Source organism: Rhineura floridana, chromosome 6 (assembly GCF_030035675.1).
Source record: "Rhineura floridana isolate rRhiFlo1 chromosome 6, rRhiFlo1.hap2, whole genome shotgun sequence".
Classification (NCBI taxonomy): Eukaryota; Metazoa; Chordata; class Lepidosauria; order Squamata; family Rhineuridae; genus Rhineura; species Rhineura floridana.
In genome coordinates this window covers 115,987,264-116,005,374 of record NC_084485.1, presented here as the reverse complement: position 1 = coordinate 116,005,374, position 18,111 = coordinate 115,987,264, and the positions used below count along the sequence as shown (strand labels likewise).

General features: G+C 41.5%; 1 protein-coding gene across 1 annotated transcript in view; it reads left to right on the top strand.

Moving 5' to 3' along the window:
• COL24A1 (collagen type XXIV alpha 1 chain) overlaps positions 1-18,111 on the top strand; it is a 333,005-nt gene that overhangs the window by 42,998 nt on the left and 271,896 nt on the right. The window contains exons 4-7 of the mRNA XM_061633547.1: positions 1,619-1,672; positions 7,672-7,725; positions 15,327-15,380; positions 16,434-16,487. Coding sequence (XP_061489531.1) covers positions 1,619-1,672; positions 7,672-7,725; positions 15,327-15,380; positions 16,434-16,487 — 216 coding nt within the window. The remainder of the gene's footprint in view (positions 1-1,618; positions 1,673-7,671; positions 7,726-15,326; positions 15,381-16,433; positions 16,488-18,111) is intronic.

Here is an 18,111-nt window from a genome sequence, read left to right as displayed (position 1 = left end):
ATACCCACAAAAAAACCCACCAATCTGGAAGGGTTGTAAGTTCTCTCCCTGCCACCATCTGGAAGAACAAAACTACAATGGAGGCTTCTCTTGAAATGCACATAGCAGTCTTAGAGAGGAATGTCAGGACCATGGTAAGGAAAGAGTTAAACTTCTCTCTCATCTCTTCCCCATGGTCCAAAGAATACTCAGCCTTTCCCATGGTTGCTATTTACATAACACATAACAAAAAAGGTGCACCAAGTTCATCTCTAGTTTGGTCCACAGCCAACCAGACAAGTGACTATTTTCAACTCAAGATTAAATTAACACCATATATTTAAAAGCTGGTTTGGAAAAAATTCTTTGCAGAATATTTTTGTGATATATTGGACATGGGTTTTTTGTTTGTTTTGTTGTTTGAGTTTCTTGACATAGAATAATTGTAAAGCAGGTGTGGGGAGGCCTTTGGCCCTCCAGATGTTGCTGAACTACAACTCCATAATCCCTGGCCATTGTCCATGCTTGCTGGGACTGCTGGGAGTTGTAGTTCAGCATTATCTGGAGGGCCAAAGGTTCCCCACACCCGCTTTAAAGCATAGGAGTGTATTTCTAAAGACCTAAGGAGGAAGTATTAGAATGTTTGTTTCAGCACTAGGGCTTTAGATTATGCAGAAATACTAAAGACAGAAGTTTTAGGCATCTTGCAGCTATGCAGCTTTTGTTTTGGGTATGTTACATATTTGTTAGAAACCCAGACTGGAATTCTTTATGGTGGTATTATTTCTTGCAGCCATGTGGAGAAAGCATGATTAGAGATGTTCAAAAAATTAAAAACAAACAAATGGAGAAACCAGATTTTTTTTCTTGGTATTTATAGTGTACACAGTAGTAGTATGTGATTGCTGATGGCCAAAAAGGAATTTCAGTTCCCATGCTGTTTCACTGTTGAGCTGAAATAAGAGCATAGTCACTTCAGTTCACCCTCCTCTTACTATGTCAACATCTTTATCAAATGTTTGCAACAGTAATCTTTGCCTAAAATCTACTGCCCAGATCCCTGGGAGAAAGATTCAGTAGAGAGGTCTGTTACTAGGGAGTGCATTCTAGCAAAGACCACTGAGACTGTCCTAGTATACCTGAAGCTAGTGTACCGCCACATAGCCATGCTAAGGAGAACAGCAATTGGGAGAAGGGGCAAGAAGCAGGTTGCCAGATATTGTTACAAGCTGATGTGTTCTGCTTTTGAATTGGAAAGCACATGCACTAGAATGGGAAGGAGGGAGATGGAGAGTGGTAGCCCAATCCTTGCTGCAATTGCAGGGTGGATCCCTGCAAGATCAAGTAGGCACTTGACTGGGAGCAGGGTAGGAAGCTGTTTTATAGCAGGTCAGACTGTTTTGACCTTCTTGCTCACTACTCTTGGGTTTGTTTTGCTGCTGACATTTAAAACCCTAAACAACTTTGGACCCCTTTAAAGGAACACCTGGTTGTGCAAATCCCATGCACTTCAGTGGGTCTAGTGTTGTTGGAGAAGTGTTGAATGGCATCTATTTCCAAAATGAGAGAGTTTAACATTGTCAATCAGTCATTTGTCTGATGTTATCCTTAACCAATTTGTGTGTTTGTTTTCCTCTAGGGACTCCCAGGTCCTCCAGGATTACCTGGTCCAGCAGGGAAGAGAGGTCCGAGAGTGAGTAAAGGCTGATCTGTTCTTAAAATATGGTCATTGATGATCAAATCAAGCAGTATATTTCTGTCTGTTCTTTTATGTTTATAACAGATTAAATGCAGGAGGCCTTATTATTCATTATCATTATATGGCATGTGCTCCCTCAGTGAGCTAGGAAATAGACAAAATGGTGTATTTTGATTTGCACTTCCACTGAAAGTTGGTCTGCTACTAAGGTAATCCTTATGTTTTTCAGTCTTCTCATCAACCATGACTCTGAAGCTTAAAGGTCATTTTCATTTGCTTGCTGGAATGAAGGGGAGTGGGCTTCCCATAACACTACATTCCAGAGCTAGAAAGTAGAAAACAATGAAGAAGGAATTAGCCACAGCTGGAGAGAGGGAAAACTGCCCTAGGAATATATAGTACCTTCTTAGCAGGATAATGCAGTCGTAATTTGAATGACTGCAAGCAATGTTTACCCAATCTAATACACCCTGAAATACTCAAGATTCTTCGCTTTCAAAACAAAAGTCTAACTTCAGTTCCAAGGCAGAATTACATTTTGTAATTATAGAAATTAACCAAAATGCTATTCAAGGCATAGTTTGCTTATTTTGCGTGTTTAATACAACATTTGGTAGTTTTTGCCTTTGAGAGCGTGGAATATTTGGGCAAGGTAGGTTCTTAATGAAATACACAAGAACCACCATCTGATTCAGGAGTAGCCAATGTGGTGTCCTCCAGATGTTGTTGGACAACTCCCATCAGTCTCAGCCAGCATGGCTAATGATCAGGGATGATGAGAGTTGGAGTACAAGAGCATCTGCAAAAGTCTGCCTAATTTTAACCAAATGTTGTCCCCAGGGCTGTGGAGTCGGTATGTCAAACCTTTGACTCCTACTCTGACTCCTCTGTTTTTGTACTGTCCAACTCCAACTCCTTCATAAATGGCAAATGTATATTAATTTTTCTACTGTCTGACTCCGACTCTGACTCCTTCATTAATGACAAATGTATATTAATGTATTAAAATATTAATTTTATTTTGAAGTCGGAGTCAGTACATTTCTACCGACTCCGACTCCACCCGAAATTGCTTCCGACTCCAACTCCACCCAAAATTGCTTCCGACTCAGACTCCACCCAAAATTGCTTCCGACTCCACGACTCCAACTCCACAGCCCTGGTTGTCCCTTTTGTAGGCATCTAAAAGCCGTCACTAAGGGAGATGGATTCCCTGTCTGCCACTGGTAATTCAAGGGCTGGCTAGAAGGAAGGAAGGAGGGGGGAATTTTGGTTGCAAGGATCAGTAGGCATAGATGGACAGAATTTAGGCATGCTGTTATCAGCAGTGATGGCGTGCTGGGGCGGTGCTGTTCGCCTGACCTCTGGTTGATTGCTTTGCTACTGCTTACCTAAAGGTGGTGGTGGGGAAGACAGCAGTAAGATCCGCATGGCACAAATGCACTAGCAGGGATACCAGATTGGCTCCTCCAGCGCGTTTGCACCATGATGACCTCAACACTGCCTCACCCCTCTACCTCCCAGTAAGCAGCATAACTGACTGGATGTCAGGTGAACGGCAACACCGCACCATGTCAGCCCAATATTTATTCATTTTATTTATTATTACATTTATATCCCATCTTTTCTCTAAGGAGCTCAAAGTTGCATGAAAACATGGTTCTCTTGCTTCTGATTTTATCCTCACAACAACCCTGTGAGGCAGGTTAGGCTGAGAAACACTGACTGGCCCAAAGTCACCCAGTGAGCTTCATGACTGAGCTAGGATTTGAACCATGGTCTCCTAGGTCCCAGTCTGACACTCTAACCACTACACCACACTGGCCCTATTGGATACTACCCCAGACACTTCATGTATCATTTCCAGTCATTGTAGAAAATCATCAGAACTAGAAGTGTGTCTTATGTGTGGTGCTCAGTTCTGTATTCTGTGCTGAGCATTTACAACCAAGAAACCTAGCTATGTCTATGTCATTATACAATTATGGCAGTAATGCCAATGTTGTATAAATAAATGAATGCCTTATTCCAGAGTTCTTCAACTTTGGGTCCTCAGGTGTTGTTGGTCTACAACTCCCATGATCCCTTGACCAGTGGCTACGCTGGCTGGGGATGAAGGGAGTTGTAATCCAAGAACATCTGGGAACCCGAAGGGTGAAGAACAGTGCCTGAGCTTACCCGAGAAGAAAGAATGATGCGGGAGGAAAGAAACAAAATAGAAAAGCAAGTCTGTACATAGTGTAGCCAAAAGATTGTATATGAGCTGGATGAGTCATATTCTGGAAACATTTTTTTTAGCCTGGAGGAGATTGTGAACATGAAATTGTGATCAGAGTAATGATCTATGAGGGTTGGTAAATCTGGGAAGGAGGAGTCTTGAGGTAAGGGCTGTGTCTTTGGAAATGTAGGATTTGTGTGTAGTACTGCTCCTAAACTCATTGAACAGACATTAAGAGCCAGTGCAAATGTGTGGGTTCCCTGAGAGCAGATCCTGGTTATTTTGCTCCTCCTTTGGCCCATGTCACAGCTGTGCTGTTGTGAGGTAAGCCATGCTTTGGCTTAGTGTGTCATCCAAACCCAGGGCTTGTGGTTTGTCTTATTCTCTGGTATCTCCCTATAGTATGAGAGTTAAGATAAAATGTTATGCCTGCATCCGGACATTGTGGGACCAGAATCCAAATTGAGAGAATCACATGTGCACCCAGAGCTGTGTTTGATGTTTCTGAATCAACTGTCCCTGCTGCCAAAGAGAAAGCAGCTGATTGTGTCTTTGGCTCCCAGCCTTTGTTATGCCATCTTTTAATGACATATTAAAATAATCAACTGTAACTGAAAGATCATGATTAATTCTGTAATAGCAGCAGGGCTGTGGAGTCGGTACGCCAAACTTTCGACTCCGACTCCTCTATTTTTCTACTCTCCGACTCCGACTCCACCCAAAATTGCTTCTGACTCCACAGCCCTCGAAAGGGCTGTAAATGTCTTTTTAAATTGGAAGCTCTCATAGGAGCATTTTTATCGCTGCCTAAATATGCGCTGATCTTGGCATCACAGCATTTGTCTTCATCTGGGTCCTGTGTCATACACTGACACACAAAATGTTTTCCATCTTGAGTTATGGTGAAATGCTCAACTACAGCATTCTTTGACATTTTGAATTTATATTTTAAAAAATTTGTCAATAAAATTTTATTTTGAAGTCGGAGTTGGTACATTTCTACCGACTCCAACTCTGACTCCACCCAAAATTGCTTCTGACTCGACGACTCCGACTCCATGACTCTGACTCCACAGCCCTGAATAGCAGCATCCATGATGTCAGCCTACGTTGCAAGGGAGAGCAGTGTGGAATTATGATTTGAGGGAAGAAAACCCATTAAATAATTATTTACTTATCCGTTAAATTGTCTGTGCTTTCTGACTTTACCCAATTGGGTCAAAGCACAGCTACCTTAGGAGCCTGATCAGTGGAAATGCCTTTAGTTAAAACTATAAATTGATGTACATTTCTAATGTAAAATAAAAGCCCTTGCTTTATGGAATTTCTGACATTATAAAAGTGAACTTAAAAGATGCTTGATGATTTCAACAAGGCATGGCAATTGGAACCTGAATCAAACAATTCAGAAGCATTTAACAACTGTTTACTTGATCTTTTTTTAAAAGTCTATTCAAGGGTGGCTGTTTTTAAGTATACAGTTCTGAGTATGTTATAAACTTGAAGGTTACTTTCTTATAGAGAATTCCCATTTCTGAAACTGCCCATTCTGCTGCTTTCACAATCTAATTGAACTGGCTTTTTGTCCCCTTTTGGAAGTGGTTTTCCTCTTGTAAATCCCTGGGGAACCCTAAAGTTACTAATATTCACATGAATTTTTGACAAACAACATGTAATCAACATTTCTGCTTTCTAATGGCAAGGCTGTTGCACATCAGTTGACATATTTAAGGAGTATCTTTCAGCATGTTATAATTAGTAAAAACTAATTTATCAAGTAAACATGTTAATCTGTTTTTTAATAAACTCAGTGGCACTGATGCAAAGATTTCCATGTGTATTGGCAAGCTGAGTGTGAAGGTCTCCCTGCCAGGTGACTGATAGTGTCAGTTTTGGCAGTCCTTATTACCAGTTGGAAGGAGGGAGAAGGGACAAAGAGATTAATTCCAGCAATGTTCTCATACACTATCTCCATTAGTGATCTGCACTATCATAGCTGACTGTAGTGTTATTTGTTTGTGCATATATGGTACAGGAACATCCAGGGTGCAGCCATGTACAGCTCTCTTTGCATTTGGACCCCTTCCTGTCAGGTGATCTATTTACCCGGAAGCTTGTTTCTGTGCAAGGATTAATCTTGCTGAATTGGCATAATGATGTGGAATTTGGTCTTGCTAAAATCACTGGAGCTTGACTTCATATCATTTTGATGAACTTTCATGAAGGAGGAAAGTGTTGAAAGTCACTTGAATAAGAATTTTATATGGTATTCTACTTTCCACTTCATTCATTCATCTCCTTTCTGGTAGGAGTAGAACACCTCTTACTCACTCCCCCCTTTTACTGGGGAAAATATGTAACATGTACCTACCTTACTGTTACTCAGTAGCAGACGGCATGCTGGGGTTGCACCACTCACCTGTTCTCCCTCCAGCTATATCACTGCTACATACCTGGACAGAGAGAAGGTGGGGCAAGGTGCAGCTCAGTGTAAATGCACTGACAGGAGCACTGGATTGGCACTGCTGGCACACTTGCACCACATCAGCCTCACCACCTCTTTGTCCCATCTGTCCCGGTATGCAGCAGTGACTCAGCTGGAAGGGGGTCAGGTGAGTGACATAGCCCCACCATGTTGTCTGCTACTGCTATTGCTTCATGATCTATTATTACTCTAACGCAGGGGGAAAGTTGGAGTAAAGTAAAGTATTAAGATCCTTTCTGAACTGGTTGACACAAGGCCACCTAAACCAGCTATTGGCAGAGAAGATATGCAAATAGCTGAGGGAAGCCTGACAGAGTGAAGCAAAAACTGAGTAGGAGATTAGCCCCTCAACCGACTTGGGCATGCTCACTCAGGGCTTAGTGCATTAGCACTGCAGGTTAGTCAAGGTGGATCAAGTGCACAAATGGGAGAACCTCTTTTTATATTTCTATATTTTATACAACTTTATATGCCACTTAATCAAAGAATATTTAAGTAGTGAACAACGTAAAATCTCAAAAACCGATATAAATTCAATATATAAAATACAATATGATCAGACATTAATACACAAATCATATCTGTCTCGAAGCTTCTGTGAATATGCATGTTATGAGTATATGAATACAATAAAGAATATATTGCTTTGATATCTGAAATATTGCATAGGACCACATCCATTTTACTATGCTAATCAATGGAGACCCTGGAGCAGTTGCTTCTACCATAAGAAGGAGGTGGATGGGGGTCTAGGGACAAGGCTTTCTTGGTGGTAGCACTCAGGATTTGGAATTCCCTCCAAATATGTTTGCTAAGTGTCCCCTCTCCTTTCCTTTCAACACTAAGTTAAATCAGTTTTGGTTGGCATTAAATTGCCAAAGGGAAATGATGTATTTTTGTCTGATTTTTTAGTTTTTTATTATTGTACTATTATTTTAATATATTTTGCTTGCAGTCTTGGATATTTCAGGTAGAAAGGAATAAACATTTTTTTGTTTTAACTGAGTGCTGTTTTATGGGGGTCTGTTTAATGGGAAAAGGTAGGACAAAAATAGAATAATACCCAAATAATAGAGAATACTGCAATGAGCAGGGAATTGGGTTATTAATTCGTTTTGGCTTTTTTTAGAGACACCCCCTCCACACACGTGTGCGCATGCGCGCGCACACACACACACACTATTGACTGTTGGGCTAATTATCTTTAAGAACAGCTGTTTGTTATTTTCATACAAAGCACTGCTCCACTTTTACTGATTTGGATAAATCTTTTTTCCCCACTTTCTGTAGGGTATTCCAGGCCCACATGGGAATCCGGGGCTGCCAGGGCTGCCTGGTCCAAAGGTATGCTAACACATAAATAACGTTACCATGTGAATCCTGTGACCTTCCTATTTGTGACTGTTTGGAACGCTTCAAACCTGCTTGCACTAAAATTAACGGAGTCACTTATTTGGTTCATAAATGAGGTCCTGCCTGTAAACAGTTCTTAGTAAATGTAACTAGTAAGCTGAAGTCAAGACTGAGTGTAAACAGAGAGTACCATAGAACAAAAATATGCCTCTAGAATTAAGTCCTGATCTTATATGACATTTACTGCTTGAACTAATCATAAATTTTCACAAGTGAGGCAGAATTATGTCAAAAGGTGAAGGTTACCAAATTGCATCGATTGTGTTTCTGTGTTCTGATTTTTCCTGTTGACTTTCAGTGGCTGTTGAACGGAAAGATAAAATAAAGATGAAGTCCTAGCAGGCAACTCAAAACTCAAACCCGAGTAGCACAAGCTACTTAAATAGCTTCAGACAGATTTGTGAAGTTGTGGAATGCCTTAGTTCTAACAATTTTATAGATACGTTAGAGGGGGGAAAACAACCCCAGCCATGATTTGTTTTAGTGTGATTCCTCATGGCAGGAATCTAACCTGTAGTGACAGGTGTTAAAAACTGCTCCAGGCTGCAAAAATGTATCGCAAATAAGGTTTGCACAGTTTGACATTGTAAAACAAAGTAGCCCGTGATTGTTGGGTGCCATCTTATTAGCACCTGGCATTTTAAGACAAGGTAAGTGGAGTATGTAAAGTTCACTTTGGGTGTCTCTGTGGGGGCTTTTTGATAAGTTTAAAGTATAGATAGATAGACCAATAAAAACTTATGACAAGCTGCTCACTTGATATATCCCATGATATTCCTTTTTCAGTGGCAACCTCGGATGATTTTTTGAGGTGAGATGTTGGCCTCATCAAAGTCAGTGTTTAAGGCTTTGTTGGTTCCAACTCTATGTTGGTTCCAACTCTACTGAGTTGTTTTAAGATATTTTTAAATGTTTGTTAGTTCAGAAAGTATGAATTCTTTTTAGTTGTTCCACAGGATGTGTTGTCTGCATGTATGTTTTGCATATGTGCGAAGTATTAAGGAATCCCAGTTCCTGCTAAATAACTGTCCTTGGACTAAAACACATTAATATTCAGTGGCTAATCATCTACATGACAAATGAATTATGTCAAAATGATAACAGAGTGATAGATTGCACAGGTGACTCCTTTGCAGTACAGACTGCTGAATTTCCATTGCCATTAGAGATGGGAGAGATTTTAGATAATTGTCTTGGATTAATTTGTAAATTACCAGATTTTTCATCCCCAAATGGAAAAAAATGGTAATTTTTTTGAGACAATCTGATAACTTGGAAAAATTACTCCCTGATATCTCCCTCCTGCCCCCTCCAAACAATCTGTTGGGTGGGAGGAATTCTGCATGGACCAAGGGAGCTCAGTTCCACAGTGGGGTGAGCTCTTCCCTCTCAGTTTCACCCTATTTGGTGTAATGGAGTGACATTTGTGTGTAGCTTTTTTTCATGGTCCCAGATGTATCAGACAGCTGCCTAGGGCATGCATTGGACCTATTTGTATGTAGTACATGTGTAAAGAATTCTCCATTACACTGAATAGGGGGGAATTAACAGTCCAGTGAAGCTGTCAATTATTCTCTGGCTCAGATTAAAATCTGAACCAGAACAGTATCTGGTGGTTTATAAAGCTCCCCTCACCTTTGAAGTGGACTTTAATGAGCCTTCAAGGATATTCTCAAAAATATTGGCATTAATAGGCTTTTCAGATTATTCTAGGCTAAATCAAGGATAGGCAACAAGCTAAGCAGACTTCATGTAGCACAATAGGACAGTGTTTAGCTAATTCCACATTTAACTGTTCTGTGGCTTGGGGGTCTACAATAAAAAGAATAGATAGTTTAGCTTTGAAAAGTGGGTGATACTGCAGTAGTGATGGCAGACATGTAAGTAAAGTGCATAATGGGGCTGATGAAGTGGCCCACTCCTGGCAGAAATTGACAAACTATGGCCTAAGTAAAGTTTGGGGTTTACCCGCATGGGAGCCTAACTTCGTACTAAAGATGCTGCTTTTACCATCGTAATAGATTTTCAGGGTCCACACTCCTTGCTCAATAGTAGCTTCCAATCCGCTGTTTTCCATTCACACAAGTAGGTGTTCCTCTGGGAAGAATTAGTGTTGCTGTTTCCTTGTGGCCCTGCCCCCAATTTACATGTTTACTCCTTCTGGACTATTGATATGGAAGGCAACAATTCCCTCAATTGCAATCCCCATAACTGTTTGGGCTTCAAGCGCCTGGGCATGCAATTGACAAGCAACAATGAAACTGACTAGATACCCCCCACCCCATCAGACTCAAGGCTTCTAAGTGAGCAGGGACACGGCTTCCAGGTAGGCTTAAGATATGTATCTTTCTTTTTAGAATTACGTAAGTTTACATGAGGTTTTGGCATATTTCCTGGCTGCCATCCTTTAAGATAATTATTTACAGAAAATAAAGGTTGTGATTTAAGAATTCCCTTTACTTTAATAATTGTACAATAACTGCTGCAGGATGAAATTATTAAAATAAAGGAAATTCTTCATTAATTAATCTTCTGTTCATGCCTTTTAGCCATTTGATCAGTTGCCATTATTGAAATGCCTCCATTTATATAACCAGAGTTATATACTGATCTCTGTGAATAGTAGGCTATTCTAGGGCAAACCAAATGTACAAGGAGCCAATTCTACCTCCTTCCATTCACTCGCTGTTGTCTATCAGTTGGCTGAGGTTGAAGCCTTTGCAGGCTACTTAGGTTATTTGTTATCTTGCATGTGTGTCTGTGGTGTGTATGCATATATGACATTTATGCTATACCTTGTTTTGTATAGTGCCCTGTACTTAAGATTATGATGATTGTATGGTTTTATTTTTGGTCATATTTCTGGTCTGTCACCCATAATATGAGGCTGAAGTGCAGATATTGGCACTCTGCCTGTTGTAGGAAGGAATAGGAAACAAACTATGGTATTCTTTCTGATTCTTTACTCTTACTTGATTGACACTGTTACTAGATCCTTCATGGTTTCTTCCTGTTTAATACTGACAAAATCCATCAGGTGCTTTTTTCAGGATTTGAATGTTTATGAAGTAGAACATGTTGTGGCACTAAAAGACCTTTTAATATTAGAATGCAAAACAGTGTAAAAACGTACAGCATTTACACAACCAATCCTTTATGGATAACTCACCCTCTTTCCATGACAGAAACCCAAGAAATACAGAATAAGACACAGTGAAGGTCAGTGAGTGAGTGAATAAGAGAATGAGGGAGAGCCACCAGAAATACCTGGAATAAGAATTCAGACCAAACATCATTGAACATAGTGCTAACATTGTGCCTGTTATTCATCATACTGGCCACTGGTGACAGTATTACCAAACTGGTAATGAGAAAGTTGTAGTTCCACATAGTGCTACAGTCATCTATGTGCCAATTGCTGATCAGATTACTGATTACTACTAATTATTTATAGGGGCTGACATGCTGATTCTGGATGCTGAACACTTTTTAACACCCCTATTCTTCCAGTTGACTCAATAGTGCAGTCCTATGCAGATTCACTAATAGGCAAAAAACCTTAAGAATGTACCTATAGCCAACAGATATTTCCATCTAACTTTAAAAAGCAAGGAAATTGGGCAGCTATAGTGAATGCACCAGGGGAGCAGGAGACCTGACCTCTTCTCTGAGAAACTCTACTGCCCTACAAATTTGTCAAAATGCAAAGTTTGATAGAAATATCTGTTGGTTATAGGTACGTTCTTAAACCGTGAGGTTTTTTCCTATTAGTGAATTTCTCTGCTTTTTAATCCAGGAGGTAAGAAATTGGAACCTGTGCAAGTTTGCTGAGAATGGATCGATCATTTGCATGTTTATTGAGTTCAGTGGGATTTACCCCCATACAATCATGCTCAAGATAGGTGAAACTGACCATGGGAAGGGAGAGCTGGAGTGGGCAAGGGAGGAGGAAAAAGGAAGAGGGGAGGGGAGGAGGAAGGGAGGAGGAAGGAGAAAGAGGAGAAAGGCAGGTCTAATCATTTGCATGCTTATTAAGTTCAGTGAGATTTACTCCTGTGCAGTCATGGTTAGGACAGGTAAAACTAACCATAAGGGAGAAGGGGGAGGGGACAGTAGAGGGAAGGGGGGAGAGGGGAGCAGAAGGAGGGAGAAGGAGGGGATTGGAAGGGGGGAAGGAAGGGGGAGGGAAGGGGCAAAAGGGAGGTGATGGGAAAGAGGAGGAGGGGAGGGCAGGTTCGATCATTTGCATGCATATTGAGATCAATGGGATTAACTCCCATGCAATCATGCTTAGGATAGATAAAACTGGCCATGGGGGAGGGGGCAGGGAGGGGGTGGGGAGGGGGAGAAGGAGATTGGAAGAAGATGGGGGAAGGGAAGGGAGAGATGAAGGGAGGGGGAGGGAAGGGACAAGAGGGAGAGGATAGGAGGGAGGAGGGGAGGGCAGGTTCGATCATTTCTATGCTTTTTGAGTTCAATGGGATTTACTCCTGTGCACTCATGCTTAGGATAGGTGAAACTGACCTGGGGAGTGGCAGGGTGGGGAGGATGAGGAGGGCAGGAATGCGAGGGGAAGGGAGGAAGGGGGAGGGAAGAAATTGGATGGGTGGGCACTGGGCAGAGGGGAAGCCCCTTTCTTTTCCAAAAGGAAAACATTGTGAATAGTATCATTGCTTTTCAGGGTTTCCCCCACCTTTTTATTCTACAGTAGTCACGTGTAGCCTCCCACCCAAATTTAAACCAAAGCTGTACCTGGCCACATCCATATCAGACCTTTATTTCACTTTAGACAGTCATGGCTTTTCTCAAAGAATCCTGGGAAGTGTAGTTAGTGAAGGGTGGTGAGACGCCCTGTTCCTCTCACAGACCTTCAATCAGGGTGGCTGACTGTTAAACCACTCTGGCCACTGGACCTCTGTCAGGGGAATAGGAGTCTCATCTCAGCACTGTTCACAAACTACACTTTCCAGGATTCTTTGGGGGAAGCCATGACTGTCTGAAGTGAAATAAAGGTCTGTGGTGGGTGTAGCCCCCTGAGTATCCAAGCCCAACAGCTGTGAGTCTGGCTTTAGAACACTGACAGTTGGTTCTTACTGAGCATGCCCAACGTTATAATAGACTTCAGTGCTAAATTTCTTAAATTAAGTAAATATCAGCCAGGCATTTTTTTAACTTTTAAACTTCAGAAGATGAAGGTCAGAGTATGGAGCAAGGTCAGTAATAGGATTACAGATCCTCTGTGAACATGGTTGATTTTTAATTAATTTCAACAGATTATGAGAACTCTGAGAGAAAAAAGTCCAAAAGGGGTCTGTTTTTTCTCTCTCTTTTTACTCTTTGGACTCTTGATTCTCTCTGATTGTTTTGTGTGTCACCATGAAAATTTAGATGGTTGTTAAGCAAGCATTTCTGAGTTCAAGACTATAAGTTTTGTAAGGTTTTGTTTTGAAATGAGCTTATTTATTTATTTTATTTATTTATTTCATTAAACTTATAGACCGCCCCATAGCCGAAGCTCCCTGGGCGGTTCACAAGACAAGAAACATCAGAAGTACAATAAACCTATAACAATATAAACACAATAAAAATTTAAAGTGTTAAAAATCAAAACAATATCCACACATACAAGCAAGTTAAGAGCATGTTAAAAGCATGTTAAAAATCCTGGGTGAAGAGAAAGGTTTTAACCTGGCGCCTAAAAGATAGTAACGTTGGCGCCAGGCGTATCTCCTCTGGGAGATCATTCCACAGTTCGGGGGCCACCACAGAAAAAGCCTTTTTCCGCGTCGCCACCCTCCGAGCTTCCCTATGAGTGGGAACTCGGAGGAGGGTCTTTGACGATGAACGTAGTGTACAGGCAGGTTCGTAACGGGGGAGGCGTTCCAACAGGTATTGTGGTCCTGTGCCGTGTAAGGCTTTATAGGTCAAGACCAGCACTTTGAACCGGGCCCGGAAACAGATAGGCAGCCAGTGCAAGCGAGCCAGAATTGGTGTTATGTGGTCAAACCGTCTGGTCCCCGTGAGCAGTCTGGCCGCTGCATTCTGCACAAGCTGCAGTTTCCAAACCGTCTTCATAGGCAGCCCCACGTAGAGCACATTGCAGTAATCTAATTTCAAGGTTACCAGCGCATGAACTACTGAAGCAAGGTTCCCTCTGTCCAGATAGGGGCGTAGCTGGGCCACCAGCCGAAGTTGGTAAAAAGCACCCCGCGCCACCGAGGCTATCTGAGCCTCAAGTGACAGGGATGGATCTAAAAGAACTCCCAAGCTACGAACCTGTTCCTTCAGGGGGAGTGCAACCCCCTCCAGAACAGGTCGAACATCCCCCATCCTGTCAGGGGAACCACCCACCAGCAGCATCTCAGTCTTGTCTGGATTAAGCCTCAGTTTGTTAGCTCTCATCCAGTCCATTGTTGCAGCCAGACATCAGTTCAGCACGTCGGCAGACTCACCTGAAGAAGATGAAAAGGAGAAATAGAGCTGCGTGTCATCAGCATATTGATGGCAACGCACTCCAAAGCTCCTAATGACCTCACCCAGTGGCTTCATGTAGATATTAAAAAGAATGGGGGACAGAACTGACCCCTGCGGGACCCCATACTGGAGATCCCAGGGTGCCGAGCAATGCTCCCCAAGCACTACCCTCTGGAGACGACCCACCAGGTAGGAGCGGAACCATTGCCATACAGTACTGCCCACTCCCAAATCAGTGAGTCGTCACAGAAGGATACCATGGTCGATGGTATCAAAAGCCGCTGAGAGATCAAGGAGAATCAACAGGGTCACACTCCCCCTGTCTGTCTCCCGACAGAGGTCATCATACAGGGCAACCAAGGCTGTCTCCGTGCCGAAACCGGGTCTAAAACCCGACTGAAATGGATCCAGATAATCGGTGTCATCCAAGAGTGTCTGGAGCTGGTTGGCAACCACTCGTTCCAGGACCTTGCCAAGGAATTATGGGAAGCATCAGCATGGCATGGGGGTATTTTCAGTCTAACATTGCGGAATACAAAAAATCCATGCTGACTATAGTATACAGCCACTTTCGTGGCTGTATAATTTACTTACTATGTTAAATGCAGCTTACTCCCTTAGACTGTGCTTAGGATTGCAGCCTCAGGGTGATTTTGCACATTCATTTATCCTGTGAGAAGTAAGGTGGGTTTGTACATGAGTTCCCTATTCACCAACTGTGATAAAATGTATGTTTCTGGCAAGATGATTAAATGTCACCAGAAAGGAGGAGCTTTTGTTAAACTGAAGCGAGTTACCTGCAGAGTTGAGAAGCATATACATTGCTGTGTTCTTGTATATGTGGAAGGAACCAAGTTATCTGTTCAAAATCTCCAGAGGTTCTGACATGATAAATGCATGTATAAAGCCAATGATTTTGATGTGTTGTGGCATTAAGCTACTTATTCCTTTATACCTTATATTATTCCTTATTGAAGCAAAATATCCATTTCTCCTAAATCATGACAGTGATCATATATCTTTCTTTTCTTTACATTTATTTAATTTCTCTGCCACAGGGCCCCAAAGGTGATCCAGGATTCTCCCCAGGACAAGCAAAGCAGGGAGAAAAGGTAGCCACTTTAATTATTTGAGAGCCATCTCCACAAATGTTTGAAATTGTGCCAGTATTCTTACTTGTATTGATGACTGATAAAGTTTTAGTTCTCCTGAATGTTTTCAGTAGCAACCTATATAGGTAACTTGTACATACTGGGGAATTGGGAAAGGGCCGTAGTTCAGTGGTATGGCATCAGCTTTACATGCTGAAGGTCCCAGATTCAGTCCCTGGTATCTCTAGGAAGGTTTGGGAAATACTCCTGTCTGAAACGCTAGAGTGCTGTTGCCAATCAGTGTAGACAATATCAAACTTGGTGGACCAATGGTCTGACTTGGTATAACACAGCTTCCTATGTTGTATATTCCCATGAATTTGCTATTTGGAGAAAATATTTGTATTTTCTCCTTAAATACATATCAAAATTAGGGCCAAATTCAGAGTTGTGTTAAAGCAGACATGAAAAGCAGAGATGGAAATACCCTTTTGCCTGTAGCTCCATTCGAATCCGTATTTGGAAAGCCTAATGATCCTAATTGCAGTGTTTAGAAAAACGAATTAGACTAACTCTTATTTAAATACATCCCATGGTTCAGGTGTAAATCAGCATCCTGAGAAGTAACATTGGAGATGGGGGGACTAAGTTCCAAAGCACACGCTTTGCATGCAGAAGGTTCTAGGTTCACTTTGTGGTCTATCCCCAGTTTAAATAAAAAGTATTCAGGTAGCAGGTGATTTGAAAGACTTCCTTTTTTCTGGGAATGCCAGGGATTGAACCCTGAACCTTCTGCTTACAAAGGATGTGCTCTGCCATTGAGCTAGGGCTCCTGTATTATTTTTCAGAGATAATGCTGATGATTTACACGGGTTCTGTGCATGCACAGTGGTGTTGTGTTGGTTGAATTGGCTGGGATAGCGTCAGAGTGGTGAGAGATGCAAGTGGTGATGTGTCTTTCAAGGAGGGGGACATAGCGGCCTTATCACGCCTTCCAGCCTTAAACATTATATGATTTTATCCCTCCCCAGTATTGTGACATGTTATAATGATTATTGGATTCTGAATTTACAGGGTGATAGAGGACTAATAGGCTTGCCAGGCCTTGTGGGCATCAAAGGTGAAAAGGTAAGCATTTGTTTACTTTTTATATATTTAACTTTCAAGGCCATTGTTGGAAGTCTACAGAGAGAGACCACTTAAGCAAACACAGAGTTTGAGTGTGTGAAAGGGCTTCCCTACAGAATGAAGTGGGGCTAATCAGTAGGGTCCAAATGCAGAGATGTTCTTGTGACTGCAAGTGATGAATAAGATTGCCAGTGAGCAAATAGAGCTTTGGATCAGAGCTTAAGGGTTCAGTGACGCTGTGGCTGTCAGGTCTGATTGATACCCAGTTTTCCAGAACTCTTTTTAAAAGAATTGGCAACAAAACCCAGTCTACAGAAATATCAGCCATTTGAATATGCCAACATAGAAAGCCTTAGAAGAATGTGAGATTGTGGAAATCCAGCAAATGAAAAGTTGTTTTAATATTTTATTTTAATTCTGGGGAATCTGTTGTCGCCTTTTGTGCCTGAATTGTCATGGACTTCTCCTATTCTTGTCCTTACCATGTTAGGTTAGTCAAATGTGCACTTGTGGAATGCCGCTTCCCCACTGAGAGTAGCAACAAACAAGAAGCGCAATTGCAAATGTTTCAGTTATGAAGCATTCACTGGCTTTGGGATTTGGTGCTATTGTTTCGTGCCACGGTTTCCATGCCTTCAAGGCTGGTGGCATAGAGATTCATGCCATATCTATGTGCTAATTCAGCAACTTCTGCCTTTAAACCCTGCTATGAGGAGCTTGCTTTTAGAAAACACAATGAAGCATTTTAAAGTTTTCAGACATATCTGGTTTGGGTTATATATAATGAATTAGGTCCACAACAGTTTAATCCTTTCCATAAATCTGTGACTGATTTTGATATATCACTTTTCTCTATCTTTTGACTAGAAAATTGCAGGGCGGTCTGCAGATGTACCCCTCGAAGTACATGCTGCAGTGGTCTTTTAAAATCCAAAATAAAAGTTATATTCTGAAGCTACAGAGGTGCTTTTTATTTCTCAAAATATTTTTCATAGATCACAAGAACCAAAATCTTTTAATGTATTTTTATTCACTTGACCATTGAGTTTGGGCAGAATTCATGCAGTACTTTCTATAGTAACATTCTCTCATGGTGTCCTTGCCACATCAGTTTCATGTGGGATCTCCTTTTAAAAAGAGTGTCCCACTGTCAAAATGCCTTAAACTAAAATGTGAGGGGTGATGAGAAGATGCAGAGGGGCAGGGGTGGTGTAATAGGCTAAATAATGATAATGAGTTGCATTCAGCTAAGTTGTACTCAGATTAATGGATCTAAGTAAGTTATGTCCATAATTTCACTGGGTCTGCTCTGTATCTAGAGTTGGATACAACCCAATATGTCATACAAAGGAATGTTTTTATTGTTAGTGTTACTGAACTCCAGTTAAAACATGCTGATGACCAGAACAGTGCTTTTGTCTCATGACCTGTTAGTTTGCTTTTTATTTTGAAAGGTATTTTCAAAACTTCCTAATGAGTTGACTTCCGGGAAGGGTGACTTAGCCTGTGCCTGCTTTTGAGACGGGCTCCTGCCTCAAAAGAAGCTTATTCAGATATATCAGTCAGTTTTTTCTTTTTTTTTTGACTGATTAAACTTCTCCCGGGTAGGGAGAAACGAAGAGAT